The 18,168-nt window shown below is 46.7% G+C and overlaps 1 protein-coding gene across 1 annotated transcript in view; it reads right to left on the reverse strand.

Annotated features, from left to right (window-relative positions):
* LOC109317352 (substance-P receptor-like) overlaps positions 1-14,567 on the reverse strand; it is a 75,116-nt gene extending 60,549 nt beyond the window's left edge. The window contains exon 1 of the mRNA XM_019545978.1: positions 14,167-14,567. Within this exon, the coding sequence (XP_019401523.1) occupies positions 14,167-14,567 (401 nt within the window). The remainder of the gene's footprint in view (positions 1-14,166) is intronic.
* Between the last annotated feature and the right edge of the window lie 3,601 nt (positions 14,568-18,168).

The raw sequence follows: 18,168 nt of genomic DNA on the forward strand, positions 1-18,168 counted from the left end.
TGTAGACTAACTTGGCAACCTACCTCTCTTTGCTCACAGTATAAGTAGGCCATAAAAGTCCTTAGGGTTGATCCTTTGCGTTTGAATTTGAGAGTGAGTAACTACCATCATGCCTGCTATCACACTGTTCAGTGTCACACTGTTCAGTGTCACTTGTGGTAGGAAGAGGACTGGGACTCGAAATGGATAGAGGAGAAAAGGACACTTTTACACAGGAGAAAAAAACGCCCCCCTCCCTAAAGGGAAATCTATTCCCTTTCCTCCTCCAGTCCCCCTTAAACTAACCAGGAAAAAGATCAAGAGCAAAGGAAAAGACAGCAGATCAAAAGCAGCAAATACTGGGGTGTCTGGGTCTGTCTAATGACTTCCCCTGGGGACTTACAAGGGAGCAGAGAATCCTATTTGCTTTCTTTGAGGACACAGAGTCAGACAGACTTGACCGTGGCATGTGGGGAGAGGAGAGATTGGCAGCCAGGCCCTGAGAAGCCTTGGCCTCCAGTAGGAGCTTCAAGTGCTTCGTGTCCCTAACGAGTTGGAGGCCTATGCCCTGCACTCCTGGAGGAGACTGCTGTCAGGTAGGGGGTGCCTCCAAAATGCCAATACACGAGACAGCAGGAGAGCATCTACAAGCTGAAGTTGGCAGGACATGGCAAGGGTGAATGCAGCTTAATCACAGGGAAAACTAAGAGTAATTGGAGGAAAGACCCATCCATTGCCATTTTTTGCCATGATGAAGCATTCATCGAGGCTATATTCACCTAGTCTGCCTGACTTTTTAGAGAAGCAGCATGTCAGTATTTCTAGCCCTACAAAAGGCAGGCAGCAGAATCTAGGTACAAGGGCAAGATACTGGTGGATGAAAGACCTGAATTTATTTCCTCTTAAACCACATTTTCACTGAGGCAAATCACTTATGTGCTGTTCTTTAGTTTCCTCTACATGTGAAATGGGAGGGGGGCAGGCAATGATCCTTAGTTCCTACTTTGTCAAAGCATTTTGATGGTGGTAGATGAGAACTTGCTAAATGTTATTTATTTATTCAGCAAGTACCTGTGTAGTCATGAAACCAGTGCAGATGATGGGAATTTCTCTCTTGTTCCTAAATAAATATGTGCAGAGTCTACCTGCAGCTGTATGAGCCATCTGCTCTGTGGCAGTAAGGAAGGGGAAAAGTTTCCTGCAGAGATCAGTGGTTAAACAGAAGGAACAGGAAAAGCCCCTAGGGTGAGGAGACCAAGAAAATGAAAGTCTGAGTGGCTCCCAAGATTGAAGCTTTCAGTGCAGAATAGAAAGGCAATCCCGGTAGGAAGCCTGTATGACAGCTGACCTCTCCTATACAGCTCAGCAGAGCCCTTACTGAGCAGCTCTAATGACAGCACGTAAGGATAGGCTCAAAGTTTACAAAAACTTCTCGGAGGGTCCTTCAAGAAGAGCACCAGTGAAAGGGAACAGTCAAATCGAAGTCTCGTTGTTGCACACGAAGAGACGACCGGTCTGTGCAAATACCCAGCTGCTACTGCTTGCAAGGCAAATGACAGACAGGAAGCAACTGGTGGATGTCACACCTCTTCACCAAAACTGACTGCAAATAGCAAAGCTGATTCTGTCTGCTTAATCCCCATCTTCCTCCCTTCCACCCCAAATAGCTGGCTTACAGCCTAGAAGAGCTGTTGACCTCTTCAACCTCTGAGCACAGCTCTAACAATGAGGGCAGAACAGGCACCTGCTTATTTGTCTCTATTACTTTGACCCAGACTAACTCTGGGCCTTGACACAGAGAGAGGTTCAGATCTTCAGCTGGTAGAAAGCAGCATAGCTTCACTTACGTCCTGAAGTGTGCCCTTGTTGCCAAGAAGGCGAACAGCATCCCGGGCTGCATTGGTAGGAGCAATGGCAGCCGATCGAGGGAAGTGATTCTTCCCCTCCATTGAGCACTGGTGAGGCCACATCTGGAGGACTGTGTTCAGTTTTGGCCTCCCTGCTACAGAACGGATGTAGACAAATGAGTCCAGGCAGAGGGAAATAAAAATGGTGAGGGGGTTGGGGGACATGACTTACGAGGAGAGGCTGAGGGAACTGGCTTATTTAGTCTGGAGAAGAGAAGACTGAAAGGGGATTTAATAGCAGCCTTCAGCTACCTGAAGGGTGGGTCCAAAGAGGACAGAGCTGGACTGTTCTCAGTGGTGGCAGATGACAGAACAAGGAGGAATGGTCTCAAGCTCCAGCAAGGGAAGTTTAGATTAGGTATCAGGAACAACTTCCTCACTAGGAGGGTAGTAAAACACTTGAACAAGTTACCCAGAGAAGTGGTGGACTCTCCATCCTTGGAGGTTTTTAAGACCTGGCTCGACAAAGCCTTGGCTGAGATGAACTAGTTGGGTTGGTCCTGCTTTGAGCAGGACGTAGATGACCTCCTGAGGTCCCTTCCGACCCTAATTTTCTCTGATTTTGTGATTCTAAGCCAACACAGCAATGCTGGTTTACCCTGCCTGAAGATCACAGCAATGTTACCAGCCAACTAACTGGTAGCCCTTAGTACAACAGTCCTTGATGGAGTTAACTCCTTTACTTCCCAGCCCAAATGGTCACACCATCTTGAACAGATCACTAGTGGGTGGCGGAACACAAGACAGCAGCAGGCATTAGCTACGTGGTTTCAGGTTGGAGTTCAGACATAAAGGTGAGTGGGGTGCAACCTCTACAGAGTAGAAGCAAATAAGGCATGCCTAAGTAGCCTGTCAGCTTGAAGGATTTGTACTCTGTCACCAGCTAAGAAGAGAAAGCAAAGCACTCTTTTGGAAGGCGTGGCTGTCCTGTCATGCAGAGATCTCGAAGCACTACCTTGCAGACAGGATTTAGCTCCAGAGTTTGAAGGAGTTTGCAGTAGTTCTATGCCTCCAATCTGGCTCACACCAACTTCAGGAAATTACTTGCATTCTCCCTAGCCCAGGGGACCCTGTACCAACTATGACTAGGAGAACAGAAAATTAGGAGTGGTTTCCCCTGTTCCAAGTCAGACTGTAAGTGTTTTGTTCTATCCAAGGTCCTGGTCCAACAGCAGTACTGTTAGGCACAATGTTGACAGATAATGAATGTGCTTCCAAGAGAAGTGGTGCAGGCTCCTACCCTGGGGGTGTTTAAGAGGAGGTTAGATGTACACCTTGCTGGGGTCGTTTGACCCCAGTACTCTTTCCTGCCATGGCAGGGGGTCGGACTTGATCTGCTCAGGTCCCTTCTGACCCTACTAACTATGAAACTATAAGGAGTGTCTTTGAATACAAAAGTGTGTGAGGACCCAGTGTCACCACTGATGGCAGCTGAGTTCCTTATTTTTCAAACAAGTGTTCACAGATGTTTGCAACAGCTCCATTGTCATAAAGGGGTGACACCCTAGAGCAGTGATCTGATACAAAGGGAAGTGTCAGCAAGCTCCATCTTTCTTTCCTGCTAGGCTTTGGCTTGCTAGGCTTTCATGCCACAATAAAACAGAGCAGTTGGTGCATCAGTAACATGTAGAAAGGAAAAATGTGAATTCTCGTTGCTCTGACAAGGGACCTGTAGATCCTTATTTGAATTCACAGAAGGCCATTTGGATCATCAGTGCACAGTATGTTTTGAACTGAAGGCAAATACAGAAAAGATGTCGCTTTTGTTAGCCTGGAAGATATATAAAAGCATGTAAAGGAATAGAAAAGCCTTTAACCAAACAGGGACTGCAGACTTGCTCTCATTAGAACTGTGGATGTATTATTCATAAAGATATTAACATGAATAATTCCTTGATATGGTACTTACACTCCTAGAAAGAGGCTTCAATGAATCTAAGCTGTCTCTCATAAGTTTCCTGTTTCACCCGTCTTTGAGACTCTAGGTCTTCTCTTACTTTTATTTCATGATATCAGTCTCATGTAGCCCCCATGTTCCAGCCATTTTTCTGCATTCACTGAAACGTTGACCTGTCTGCTGTATTGACTCCTTTACCAAAAAGGTCTGTTGCCCTCTGGATTTATACGTGTAATCTTTTATTTTCTGTTTGAGTTGTCAGCCTGTGGGTTTGTGATCCTGGAATGAGGCTCGGGCGGGGAGAAAGAAGAGAGAGAGAGAGAGAGAGAGAGAGAGAGAGAGAGAGAGAAAGAAAGTGTGTGTGTGTGTGTGTGTGTGTGTGTGTGTGAATGCATATTAGAGATAGTATCTTTGTGCTATTGGCATCTAGCCATTAAGTGGCCATCTTCCAGCCTCAAAGCAAATGCAATCCATTGCTGATGTCTGAAAGTGTAGTCCACTCTGGTACACGCTGCATGAATGCACTGTTAGAGTCCCCAAGGGGGGGAAGTCCCCAAGTTAGAGTCCCCAAGTTAGTGTCTGCTGTCTGGTAACTGTTGACATCCACGAATGATAAATCCTTAGAATCAGCTGGAATCAATTGCCAGAATCTGACGTCCAGCCAGTGCTCAGCCAGAGGCAAGAGCAGCATAACCTGGTGATAGCTTGGAAGTCCCATGCCCAATATGTAGCACTGTGAGCTAAGGACAGGTATGCCTGACTGCATCGCCCCAGACCCTTTGTATTGTTGGTCTCAATTTAAAGGGGTGATATCAAATGTAAAGTGTTTCAGCTCTGATTTACACCAGACAAAAGACTTTTTCCCCCTTTGCTACCTACTATCTGAAGGCTCAAGTCGCTCCCAAACTCGCAGCAGGCCCCCTGGGACTACAATGTGTGACAAGTATGATTCCTCTCAGCTACCCTAAGGTGCCTGGTAAGAGAGAGAGAACGATGGAAGCTGGGGGCCAGGTACAAAAGCCTGTTATAGAAATAGCATTTGTGCAGGGGGGTCTCGGGATCCATTCCAACTCCACAATCCACTGCAAATCCCTCCCTTATTCATATTCCAAGGAATGAGTGTTTTCAAGAACAGAGGCCTCTATTCTGAAGCCTGATCATTTTTCTGCTCTCTTTGCATATGTGAGGCCCATCACCTGAACGTGCAAAAGAATCCCTTCAGGCCAGTGTGAGTGACAGTCCAGCTGTTCTCCAAAGAAATGGCACAGCTGCCAGCTCTTGCTTCTATTTTCTTTCACAAACAATAAAATCTGCCTGAGACCAAGCTTTCAGCAAAGCTTCTTTCCCAAGCAGAAGGCTCCAGGTAATGCTTTCGCTGCTTTCCCAAACCTCTTTCCCCAGCTACGGTGTCAGAGCATCATTTTGTTCAATGAGAGTTTGCTGTTGCTTCCAGTAGTTTTCCCCTAAACCCCCAGTGAAACATTTGTTACATACCAGAAGCAGCAACCTGAGATTTTGTTGAAAGGTTTGCAGACATCTCTGCTTTGCTCCACCTACAATATCACTTGCACTGAAGGTCCCTGTGGTATGTTAGTCTCTGTACGATTCTGATTGTTACAATGAATCCCAAATGCAAGGCCCATCACCAAAGGTTATTTGAAAGGAAATGAAAGAAGAATGAAGTGAATGCTCTTTCCATTTGACACATCACTTTCTGTCACAGCATTTAATGTGCTACAGTGCAATGCATTAACCAGCATTTGTAAACCCCAGCTCTGTCAAAGTGACATGTGACAGTTGCAATTTAAACCCAATCTAAAGATGGTTATCGGTAGAGGTGCGCTATCAGAGATTTTTACTGCCTGATTCTTGCCCCTGGTCAGCAGATGAGATTTGTAGGTGACACTTGTAAAACCACTGACGATTCCAGAGCGCACATAATATAATACCACCCGGCTGTATAGCCATTTAATTAGAGATCTGCTTTTGCCTGGCACTGAGCTTTCTGTATCATCTGCAACCTGAGATGATTTCTGTGCAAATACAATTATCCAAGTGATTTGTTTAAAGAAGCCAGAATCCACAGCTGATCTCTAACAGTTTCATGCTTGTCTACTGATAATAGTGCCCAATTACTGTAGGTACTTGTTTAATGTGGAAATATTCTCTTCACAGCTTTGAGTTTCCTGCCTCTGCTCTGCTGTGGTTCTCAAGCCAGGATTTATAACAGTAGCTTCTTGATTTTCCCATGATGGGATACGTCTACACGGTGCGTCAACTACTGGAAGGGCAGCTATAAAGGGGATGGAGATAGGCAGTTGGTTGTGGCTGTAGGGGAGAGGAGTAGCAATGGTCTCAGATTGCAGCAGGGGAAATTTAGGTTGGAGAATAGGAAGCACTTTCTAACTATGAGGGTGGTTCAACATTGAAATGGGCTGTGGGATCTCCAGTCCTAGAAACTCTTAAGAGTAGGTTAGATGGACGCTTGACTGGAATGGTTTAGTCATGGTTGATCTTGCTTTGAGCAGGTTGTTGGACTAGATGTGACCTCTTGAGGTCCCTCCCAGCCTTACTTTTCTACAATTCTGTGAATATGCTAATAGGTAATTACAGCAGCAGAATGGATGGGAGGATTATTTGTTCACTTGTGGTATGCAATTTGCTTTGGCCCCATTCTACAGAAAGGAACATGGAAGTAGGAACCGAGGCCAAATGCTCAATCCAAGACATTTGGGGCCAGATTTTTCAACGTGCTGAATGCATGACACTGGAGGTAAAAAACAGGAGGGCTACAGGTGCTGAATCCCTCTGAAAAAGTCAGTGCCCACATGTCCTTTGTCAGGCACCCAACATTTGGGACAACAGTAACTTTAAAGCCAGCTTGGAAGCGACTCATCCAGGAGTCATTCGGGGGTTCTGTGCCAGTGCCTAGATTAGAAATGAATTTCCTGGCTCCCAGCCCTGCACCGTGTGCTGGGGGGAATGTGCCGACTCTTGCTGCAACACAGTGAAGTGTCCTTCAGCTTGGGCACCGTTCAGTGGCTCGGAGTTGTGTCTTGGAGGCCAAGGGGAAGAAAGGAACAGGTCATGGCTGGCAGACAGCCTGGGAGTCTGCTGGATTTGCTCCATGTTCCTCCTTTCCACCTTGAAAAATAAGCCTTGGTAGCAGCCCCACAGCTACAGACAGGCAGAAGAAAGCTCAAGCTTCCCCCAAACATCTATCAATTCCTCTGCATTTTTTAAACCTAGCCCCTTTCCTCATCTGCAGGGATAGCTCCAAATAGCCTCTTCTAGAGCCATCACCCTCCTAGCCCTGCCTTTAGTGACTTAGGCAATGCAATACCCCCATCTTACGCCTATGCCAAAGCAGGCTTGGATCCTCCCCTTAGCTCAGATGTCTCATGGGCTCTTGCCCTTCTGAAGTGATGACTTAACGCTCCTAGGAACCCGATGCACTTGAAGCCACCTCGGTGTGGTTTCTAAGTTGCAAGGTAATATGTTAATCTTAAGTGTTTTGATTCTGCCTGTGGTCTTAGGGCATTAGGCTTAGTGCCCTTGCTGCAGTACAGGAACCTTCTGTGCTCATGTGATCGGCAAAGCAACATCACCAGCGGTGTCCATCTCTTCCAGGAAGCTTTGCCTAGGGGACAGCAATGTTTCAGGAGCAGAAGTGATGGCTACTGTTCTCTTTTTAATAAAAGAGATGATGTTGGACTAACATTTCTGTTCACTTTGGGTTTTGCCTTCAGTCTCTTGGAAGAAGGGTGGTCTAAGGACGAGAGTATTTGCCCTGGACTTTGAAAACCTAGGTTTAATTCCCTATGACTGCCAGCATCTTATCTTCTCTGTGCCTCAGTGCACCTATGTGAAACAGAAACAATTAGATTTACCCTTTCCATAGGGCTGCAGTGAGGATAAATACAGTAAAGGTAGAGATGCTCAGCAACACTGGCAACAGAGGCTGTGCAAGTAGGACACCTGGACTCTCTCTCCTAGAAGACTGCCTTCTGCAGTGCTGGGAACGGAAGGCTATAAGGAGCAGATTGGTTTTGGTAATTAATTCCTAACTGTATCTTCCTAAAAACACATAGGAGAACAATTGAAGGAAGAGCTCCTGAAGGCAGTTCCGATTTATGCCAGACTCTAATAGGCAGAAGTGCAGCCCAGGGACTTCATGAATTAGGGATACATCCTGGCTTTGCCTCTTTCTGCAAGCATGCCCTCTTTCCCTTGCTAAGTTGACAGCAGGGGAGTGTATGTTCACATGATGCCTTGCAGCACCTCTGCTCTGCTTCAGGACACCCCTGCACTGGGATGGACCCAACTTGGGCAAGTTAGACTGGCTCCATGGCTTCTTTCTGACAGTTGAGTGGTACACTGCACCATGATTGATGATCTGGCAACAAAACAAGACCAGATTGTAGGGATTCCTCCTCTGCTCTATGCTGAATCCTCTCACCTGCCAGCCAAAGTAGTGACAACTCCCCATCCAGAAACTAGAGGATGAAAAAGAGGTGGTCATTCCCTTAGACCCTCAGGGAATTTTCTGAGGAAGGATTTTGTCACTAGAAAGATACACAGAAACGTCTTTCACACCTGGGAAGGAAGTTTTGATCAAAACCAGATGGCACGAGGCCTAGCACAGGCTGGTTGGCGAGGGCACCTAGGAGGGATATGGAAAAGCCAGGGTCAATCATTAATCTAGGTAATTCAGAGCAGAGATTGTGCCTCAGGCTAACATAGCTGTTAATAACCCAGCATTTCTCATTTTCCCCCCCACAAGAGTTTTCAGAGGGTCTCAATTTCTTTCTTGTGCAAAATGAAAACTCTTCCATGTACAGGCATTTTTTTGTGAAGTAGAAGTGCTCTTTCCAGCTTAATCCTCAGTCTGATCAGAGGCAACCGTTGGATTCCAAGAGGATCAGCCAAGCAGACCTGTGATAAGAAAGCAGGGAAGCTTCCCTGAAGTTCAGCCCCACTTCACCAAAACAGTGACAGGTCAGTTCAGGTCTTCCCCGAAGAGGTGGCATTTTTGGTTGAGATCCAGTGCCCCTAAAATATTTGGGAAGGGATTATCCTGTCCTATTGCTTGCAGACAAAAACACCCCTATGGATTACAGTTCTGTAGTCCTGTGGGGCCTTTACCGATGCCCACCTTGTTCTAGGATATGTAGTTTCTGGTCAGCAAGGTGCTGTGTGCGGGTCCTGAGCCACAAAAGATAGATGGTCTTCTCCAGGCCTCTCTCTAAGCAGGGAATAAATATTCCTTACAGAAATCTCAGTCCCAGTATCCCCTAGTCTCATTGTCAGGAATTATCCTGTGGACTTCAAGCCAGATTCACTCTTAAAATCCAGCTGCTCTGCATCACTGTACCAGTGTTTAGAAGCTACTTCATGTGGTGAGTGGCACCACGTACCCAGCCAAGCCAGCCTGTTTTGAGGTCATTACCCCTGTTAATACATCCTTAGATCCCGTTAGCTTTTACACTCCCCACTCTGGCCTTCATATTGCAGTAGATTAAATATTATATTTTGCCCTGCGTGGACAAAAGTAATATTCTTCAGACAGCTAAACACATTAAGACTAGACTGACTGAAAATAAAGAGCTACCAAAGATTTAAAATGACTAATTAAAAGCCTTTGGGGTGACTAATTACATCATCCACAGACATTAATCTGACTTACTCAACTTGCGAAGGATCTGCAGGTTCACCTATGAACTCATTGTTACACATTTGACATTCAGAAGGTTATTCGAGTTCCCGTTTGCAGATAATGTGCTGCATCTTAGTTAGGCTTAATAAAGCCCACATTGCTATGTGATTCAACCATACCTCATTAAAATCCTTCTAAAATCCTAACAGTTAACGCAGTGGGGTTTCCCTTGAGGAGGCAGTGATGTCACACGTTGATTTGCAAAAATGCACAAGGCTGGGCTGTCAAACTAGCAATTGGCTTCCAATTTATGTTCATATTCACCCTTCCTCAACCAAGTAATGCAAAAAGAAGTCACTGTCTCAGTTCGGGAACAGTCTTACTAGCTACAAAGTTGACTGAAGGTGTGTGCAGATTCAGGGTTTCTTCCATGACTGCCTGTGTTTATCTGGGTGATTGGAAATCTTACTCAAATATGCTCCCTGGTTGAAATGCATCCCCTTGCAGAAGCAGGCATGGAACTTGTACACTACTAAAGTCCTCAAATTAGATCTCCAGTTGGACACAGGCTCTTTGTGCAGAGGGCAAACTGCATCCCGTGTAACGAGTGTTGTACCTGCTTACCTCACTGACAACCGTCTTCTTTTAACTACAAGCAACCCTACAATTAGTTGTAGTTATTCTTTCTATTTTCCTGCTCAAAGAGTTGTAGGTGATTGGAGAGGCATAACTTTCTAGCCAAAGGGCATGTCGATTTGGCCTCTTCCTATCTAGGTGTTAAGATAATTAAGAACAGAATTACAACCCGATGCTCAAGTGAGGCCCTGCGAGGGTTTGAACCTGGTGCCTGAGCCTTGCAGATGGGAGGACTTGAGTCTCCACTGTCAGCATACAAATGAAATGCTACACTGCAAATGCTTTTGAGAAATCTGCAGGGAGGTGGAGTTCTGCAAGCAATACTGCTGTGATGTTCAGGCCCAATCCTACGTCATCTCAGCTCCCTGAAATCTAGCAATGATTGAGGGTGCACTCAGTCATCTTTATGGATCAGGCCTCTTATAGTGCTCCAAGTGTTAGGTCCTGACCTTCCTGTTACACCCGACACCAAGGTATTTTCCAAAGGAGAGGACTACCAGCCTGATTTTGTCAGGGGTGCTGGCCACTTGCATCTCCAATAAACTTTTGCTAGAAGCTCGGCTTTGTATTGTCAAGGACAAGATTTGTAAAGCTACTTGCACAATCCAGTTTCAGGTCTATTATGTTGTGCATGCTTGAATTTAACATAAACCTCTAAGCCTGAAAAATGTGTTCTCTCATTGGCTTTGGCATAAGGCTTGTTGCTTCTTTAGAAGGCAGCTTCGGATCTTCTGGCAGGCGTGCTATAGAAATGATTTAGAGAGAGAACACATTTTGCCTTTATTTTGCTGAACAGTTTGATGGTGTGAATTCTTCGAGTATCTTGGAAATTACAAATCTAGCCCCTGCTGTCAGTCACTCAATTCACTGCGGTAATAACCCACATCACATTTTTTTTGTTTCCATTGACAATGGGAATTGCAATCTTGTCTGATGCCAAGTGCATTTTCCTGGGTCTAAAAACAGCCTGTTTCATGGAGACGTAATGGCCGTCACAGAGCACATTGATCATATTAACCAAGTGGAACTGAGGTGCATGCTTACACCCATCCTGCATCAGCTCTGCTTGGGTTTACAGTTTGCTCCCTTTCTGTTACAGTTTCTTACTTTAACTCCCACTGTAAGCCCTTGTCTTGAAACACTGTTGAGAGAATCAGAATTGATTCAGCACCAGCCACATTATTGCTATTGTTAGATCCAAATATAAGATAACAAAGCAATTGTCACAGCACACCCCAGAGTTGGAATACTTGTTTCTTGATTAAAGGGAAGCAAGGAAGGTGACTGCATTTCCAGAGAGCTGAAACGCCCATGAGATTTAACCCCCACTAGTGTGTCGGATCGTTTACTATGCCTAGATTTTGGTTGTGCAAACTGGTTCTTTGCAAATTTCCTTGATTTCTGTCACTTGTCTCTCAACTCTAATTTCAGCTTTGAACTGAGCGAACGTAATCCTGTTTATTTTGTGATGCGGCACTTGTCTGGGCACACAGATCCTACCTCCAGCAGGGTTTCTGTACAGGAAATATATTTTTGTTACTTTGCAAGCTACTGAGCACCTTTTGTAGAAGTACTATGTACTCAATTACAATTTTGAAAGGGGATTTAGGCACTGGCGAGCTGCCCAGCTTCACAGTCATGACGGCATTCCCAAAGACTTACCCAAGGTAGTTTTCAGCGGGCTAGTTCAGGTACTGCTAGTGGCATATCACTAGCAGCGTGAAGCTCAGTGCTGGCTCACCACCCAAAGATTCACTCAGCTTCTCGCCTGGTTTGGCAACCCACACAGAGCTCTGTGCCACTGTAGTTACATGACCAGCAGCACCCAAGCAGAGTAGCTTAATGCTGACTTCGGTATGTGTCCACAGACTGGAATCAGAGCAGTGTCTGCTGTGTAGACATAACCCAAATCACTTTGCAAGTCAATGGCATTTGGGCTCCCAAATCATTCAGGGCTCTTGCAAATTTGACCTGCTGCATTGGCTGTTTGAATAAGATGCAGATAAGACTGCATCAAGGACCTGTGCATAAAAGACACTGAGACCATTAACTGAACAGAAGTTCTGGCCCAAGCTTCCAACAACCTACTTACAGTCCTATTACGGAAAATACATATTGGCACGTATGAATTTGTGACTCCTGGTTCCAGTGCTAAGTCTCAGTTTTCATTAGGAAGATTCCCTCTTCAAATGAGTTCTCTTTACAGCTAAGAGTTATTAAATAGGACTGTGGGTTTAAAGCTGAAAAAAGCTACTAATTAAGCATCCTACTTCACAGCCGGTACTCTGCAGCTCCATTTAGGTTGGAACCAAAAATGCAAATACTGCTGGGGTAGAAGGGAACCAACAACTGTAGCAGATAGGTGGGGAGGGTGGGAGAAGTAGAACTGTTAGTCAAGGGAACCTGTGTTACAATGCCTCCCGCTCTCCTCACTAGCGTAAAAAATGAAATGGGTTCTCTAATACCCAGGCAGAGCTGACACAATCTTGGGTTAACTTTTTCCTATTTGCCTTTGTCAGACTTGATCTCTCGTTCCCATCCATGTAACCCCATTAACATTAGAGGCATTATAGCTGACTTCTATTCCACCCTATGAGAGAAAAGGGTTACCCTTTACTGCAGGAGAAAGGAACGAAGAACAAACTAATAAGCCCTGTGCAATGGTATCTTTAATAAAAACTGAGGGCAAGGGAGGTAAATTCCCCGATGAAACTGTTGTTAGCACTTGCACTTTACTTTTCAGTTCCATTTCGTGTTTTAGCCAATAAGTCTGTATCTGAGAGAGGAATCTAATTTGATCTTGTTTCTTATGACTGGCATCACGAGATTGGAAAGAGGGGCCAAAGAGGAAATGCTAGAATACAGTTGCCTCAACTAAATAATTTTCCCCCGGTCACAAAACAGATCGACGAAAGACGTGATAGAGCTGCAGAACTCCCAACCCCTACTCTTTGGCTTTGACCACTGGACTGCTGCTGCTCCCTCTTCATCACCAACCTAAGCCAAGTGCCTAGGTGGACATAGTCCCCCTTGCCTCTGCACTGCGCTGGCAACTTGCTGGATTTCTCATCAGAAAACAAAATGCCAGCAATATACATCGATTCCTGGGTAACCCCATACCACGGCCACAGAGAAAATAGGTGTGTGCAATACATAATAGAGCCTATCAGTTCGGGTTAAACCAATTTCCACTCAGCTCGGAAATCTGCACCCATCTAAGAACAACATAAAAGCAGGAACAGAGAGCAACAGCATCTTTTCCAAAGACAGTGGGCAAACCTGGAAGTTTTTACTTAGCTCTTTCCAAACGAAATCAGACAAATAATCTGGATCCCTAAGACCTACCCCTGCATGCATGTGTTAAAATGTATGTTCAGATACATTTAGCATCATTAGATGAGACACCGTGGTGCATTAAATACGGATTCTGAGTTAAAATGAAGGAATCCAGGAAAATTAATGATTTTAAAACTAGTGAGAAACAGCAGCGGGACAGCCCTTAGATTTCCAGTGATGGTGATAATGATAGCAGGCTACACAGAGGAACATGGTAAGACAGCCTTGCCTGGGGCACTGTAAAACAGCCCCTTTTCATTAAGCTAACAGCATTTCCCTAAGAGCATCTCCAGGTGAGCTGGGAGTGCAGAGGGGGTGCACACTTCCCTTCAGTGGTCTTGTACAAAAAGGTGTGTGCGTGTGTGTAAAAAGATGAAAAGGCAGGAAGCAGGCATGCTTTTAGCTCAGTGCCTCTCTTGCTTTCCATGTGCACAGTAGCCAAATTAGGAAGAAAAAAATCAAACAAATGCCAAGACAGCAGAAAGACTTGGGGCACTTGGCCAGGCAGGCAGGGTTGCTGGTGACCTGGGTATGCTCTGCCAGGGGTTTCTACCAGCTCTGACGACCGGTCTATCCCCAAACCCAGCTCCATGCAGAAGGCCAGCCCTGCCCCTTGAAGAGGGGGCCTCACAGGTACCACACTATGGCCTCCTTGCCCCCTACCTGCTCAGCGAGGAGCCAGAGGCAAACGCCTTGGGACGTGGGGCTGGCTGGCAGCTGGCACCCCCACCACCCCGCCACGCGCCGGCCCTCACCTGTCCATGGCGATGGCGGTCATGGAGTAGATGCTGGCAAAGACGGCGGCGATGGGGAAGAAGTTGTGGAACCTGCAGTAGAGCAGCCCGTAGTACCACTCGTTGTGCATGGCGTAGGTGAAGTTCACCACCGTGTTGAAGGCGGCCATGGAGGCCTCGGCGAAGGCCAGGTTCACCAGGAAGTAGTTGGTCACCGTCCGCATCCTCTTGTGCGCCAGGACGATCCACATCACCACCACGTTGCCCACCACGGAGACCAGCACGATGAGCGCGTAGGCGACGGCCCAGAGGGCGATCTGCCAGGCGGGCTGCACGAACTGGTTGTCCTGCGTGCCGTTGAGCGAGCCGTTGAGGGGCAGGGCGGAGGCGAAGTCCCCCTCCCCCTCCAGGACGCCGTCCATCTCGGCTCAGGGCGCCCCGCCGGCTCGGACACGCGCGGGGCCGGGCTGCGGCATCCTCGCTCCGCACCCGCCGCAGAGCCGGGCTGCGTGGGAAAGGGGCTTATATCCGGGCTGCCCCGAGCCGGCTCGGCCCCTCCCCCCCGCGAAGCCGCCCAGATGTGCGCGCCGGCTCCGGGGGGGCTGCTCCCCCTGGGGACGTGCCAGGAGCCCCTCTGCCTTGCCCGCTCTCCGGCGCCCCCTTGCAGAGCCGGGCAAGGGCTCCAGTGGGTCCTGGGGATGTGCCCGGGTGCGGGGCCGCCCCTAGGGACGTGCCAGGTCGCGGGTGGCACCGTAGCCCCGTCTTGCCCACGCCGGACGCTGGAAGGGGCGCGCTGGGTCTGCCACTGCTGGCGTCTCACCCGCGGCCTCCAGCACGGAAGCGCTAGGAAGGTGTGATGCCCAGGCTGCGCTGCTGGCTAGCTGCTAGCTACCAGTGCCCCTCTCCTCCAGACGTGTCCCCCGCCCCTCAGCTTCCACCCAGACCTGGGCACAGGCATGGGCAAAGCCAGGGGCTGACAGAAAGGAAAAAAATTACAATTACAACCCCCCCCCCCAGTTTTAATAGTGGGCATATATGGGACTGGCAGTATTCTCAATTGAGAACGAACTATCTGAAGACATCAATAGCGCAGATGTGATAAAGAGTTTTGCAATAACAACCAAATCATTACCTCTGGCGAAGAGGGGTCCAATACTAAGAGTTCACGTGGGGCAGGCAGGAGTCTAGGTGGGGCACCACTGCCACCACTTCTGGGGGCAGCAAGTTCCACACCTGAAAGAGACACCAGGTGACAAAGAACTCCCCTGCGTTAGCGTTCATGTTAATGTTACTGCTTGCTCTTTTCATTTCATGACCCCTTGTTCTTCTACTTGGGGGAGAGGGTCCATAATAAATCCCTGTTGACTTTCTCTTCACCATTTTGCCCCAGGCACTCACACCAGAACGGCAAAGGACCCTTGAAATGGGAATAGGGACCCTTGCCACCTTCGCTGCTAGCAGTGTGGTGATATCCAGAACCGGGTGCCAGCTGCCAGCTGTTCTGTAGCCAGTGTGGACAAGTGTCCTTAACTCTGATTTTCTGTGCCCCCACTTCTGGCGGGCTCTGTAGCGAAGCCGAGCCATGGAGAGAGAAGTCTTCCCTCAGCAGTGTCCAGGCGCCCGCGGCTGGGGGCTGAGTTCTAGCATGAACTGAGATTGTCTGTGATGTGCCTTTGGGGAGATGAAATAAAATATTCAGGATAACAGTCACAGCTAGCCTGAAGCAGAGGTGAAGAATTCCTTGTACCAAAGAGATTGCTTGTACCAAGAGGTTATTTTGCCATTAGCTTCCATTGATGTAAAGCCAGCCCCTTCTATATGTCCTGACTCCACTGAAGAAGACAGTGGTACGTTTTAATAGCCCCAGCCTGTCTCAGGGATGCAGACACAGTATGCAGTGGTCTGTCTGCCTACGCAGCATTCTTCACGATTTTCTCGCTCCCTTGGAAATTGCATTAAGCATATGCATGCACACAGGTTTTGTACCAATAATTGTGATTATCTGTTTCTACACCCTTCCATCTATCCAGACAGTGCATTGAGACCAGCGTTAACTGGGAATGGAACTTTTCTTTCATCTTTCAGGCTTCTTGTTGTGCACAATTTTAAAGCAAGCCCATCGATAAGAGCTGTGCTGGGATTTAACGAGCACGTACAGCATTAAAGGTGCACTGGCAGGGGCTTGCCAGCAAATTCCTCTTTCAAGCTGGTAGGGAAGAAAGCTAATGATATTGAGACATGGCTAGATGGAAAACCCATATGAAATCCTTACCTTCACAGTTCATGAAAGGGACGCGGCAAATCCGTCTCTGCAGGTACCTGCAGACATGCTTTGGCCCCCCGACTAGAGGGTGCTTTAAAGATTAATCCTTTATCTTCTCCTATTTTTAAACCCAAGCAGAAGGAAGGGCTGGGCAGGACCTTTAAGACTGACTCTTTCAGGAAGGCACAAACTTTTGTAAGCTACAGCCAGATAAGCCAAAAGAAAGAAAAAAATATGCAACCTTTCACTATCTGCTCACCATGTTTACTTCCTACTGGCCTCTTATTAATCCCAGTTAAAGCAGTATGCATCTCAGATCACTCCAGCAGGCCCAGCTCTCCTTTTACATATGCTGGCTTTAAACCAAAGTAACTCCATCATCTTCGGGGGAAATGTTCCCCACTGCTTCTCCTGTAGCAGACAAATCTCATTCTGAGATCTTAAAACCACACTGTAATGCATCAACATTAGACCTCAGCAAAGGACCTCACTCCTCATTGAGTCTCTCTGAGTTCAGTGGGCTGGTTTGCAGAGTATGGGTTTGCTCCACATCAGCTCTGAGTGAAGGTAATGAAGACTGGTTCCTATAAGAGGATCACACTAGACCAGTGATGCTCAAGCATGTTGCCACAAAATACTTTTAAGGGTGCTGCAGAATGCCACATAATAGTAGCACCATTAGGTATGCAAACACTTATACATGATTCACAAAATAAACCAAGAAATTTCAAATAGAAATCCACCATATCCATCACCTTCTGACCTGTAGTGGTCTTTCTGAGTCTTTTGCAACAGAGGAACGACTCTATCATGTTGTTTCATGGTCAAGAACTGTGTGAAAGTTAAGAGTTTTCCAGGGGGTGACTCGAGTCTAAAACTGTTGAGAACCCATGTTAGCTTTGTGCCCTATTAAAGTACAATTGTTGGACATCACTCATGATTTCATGCAAACTCCAGTTGTTTGTGGATGCTGTTTTATGCAGATGCACGTTATGGTAATGTATTGTGATTGCATTTGGTATTTTAGATGTTGAGTGACCCCTGCTCACAGCCATCAAAAGTGAGTTTTTAAAAGAGTTCATCGTCTATTCTTTTTTCATTGACCTTCCTTGAGAATGTTTTCAGAACTTGGCTCGGGTTTTTTGTCCCCTTGCCTTGTTAGAAATATAACAAAGCTGTAAAGCTGAGTCAGAGGCAATTGCTTTTTTATATTAGAGTTTTTATTCTCATTGCTTATCTGTTTGTAGCAATTCAAACAGCCCTTTAGGTCTGTAATCTTTAGTGTTTGATGGCTTGTCTACACAGGGAGATTCACCAGCTTAACTATGCTAGGATAATTACACCAGCATTACTTCCTATCTGGAATGCCGCCTTCTGCCTCAACTTACAGAGCTTTGGAAGAGGCATCGAAACCAAAAGGAGGTTTACTCCCTCTGGAATAAGAGGTTTCCAGTGAGAATTTAAAACAGTAGCCCTCTAACAGTAGCACTGTATTTCTGTAAAATTTCCCAGGGCAGACAAGGCATTATATTCATTTTGGTTGAAGTAGGTGAGATGGGGGTAGGGGGACCTTATATTTAGGCTTTATTAACCGTTGTTTTGCTGAACTGCAGCCCATGTGGTTCAGCAATGTAATTAAGTGCTATCAAGGGTTGCAGGATCAGACAGACAGTAACTTAAGTGCTGGCACTTTTGTTTCACTAACAGTTTTTCCGTGCACTAGAAACATGATAGCTCAAGCACCATTTGATTTAACAAGT

This window comes from Crocodylus porosus, unplaced genomic scaffold (genome assembly GCF_001723895.1).
Source record: "Crocodylus porosus isolate Cpor-Errol unplaced genomic scaffold, CroPor_comp1, whole genome shotgun sequence".
Classification (NCBI taxonomy): domain Eukaryota; kingdom Metazoa; phylum Chordata; order Crocodylia; family Crocodylidae; genus Crocodylus; species Crocodylus porosus.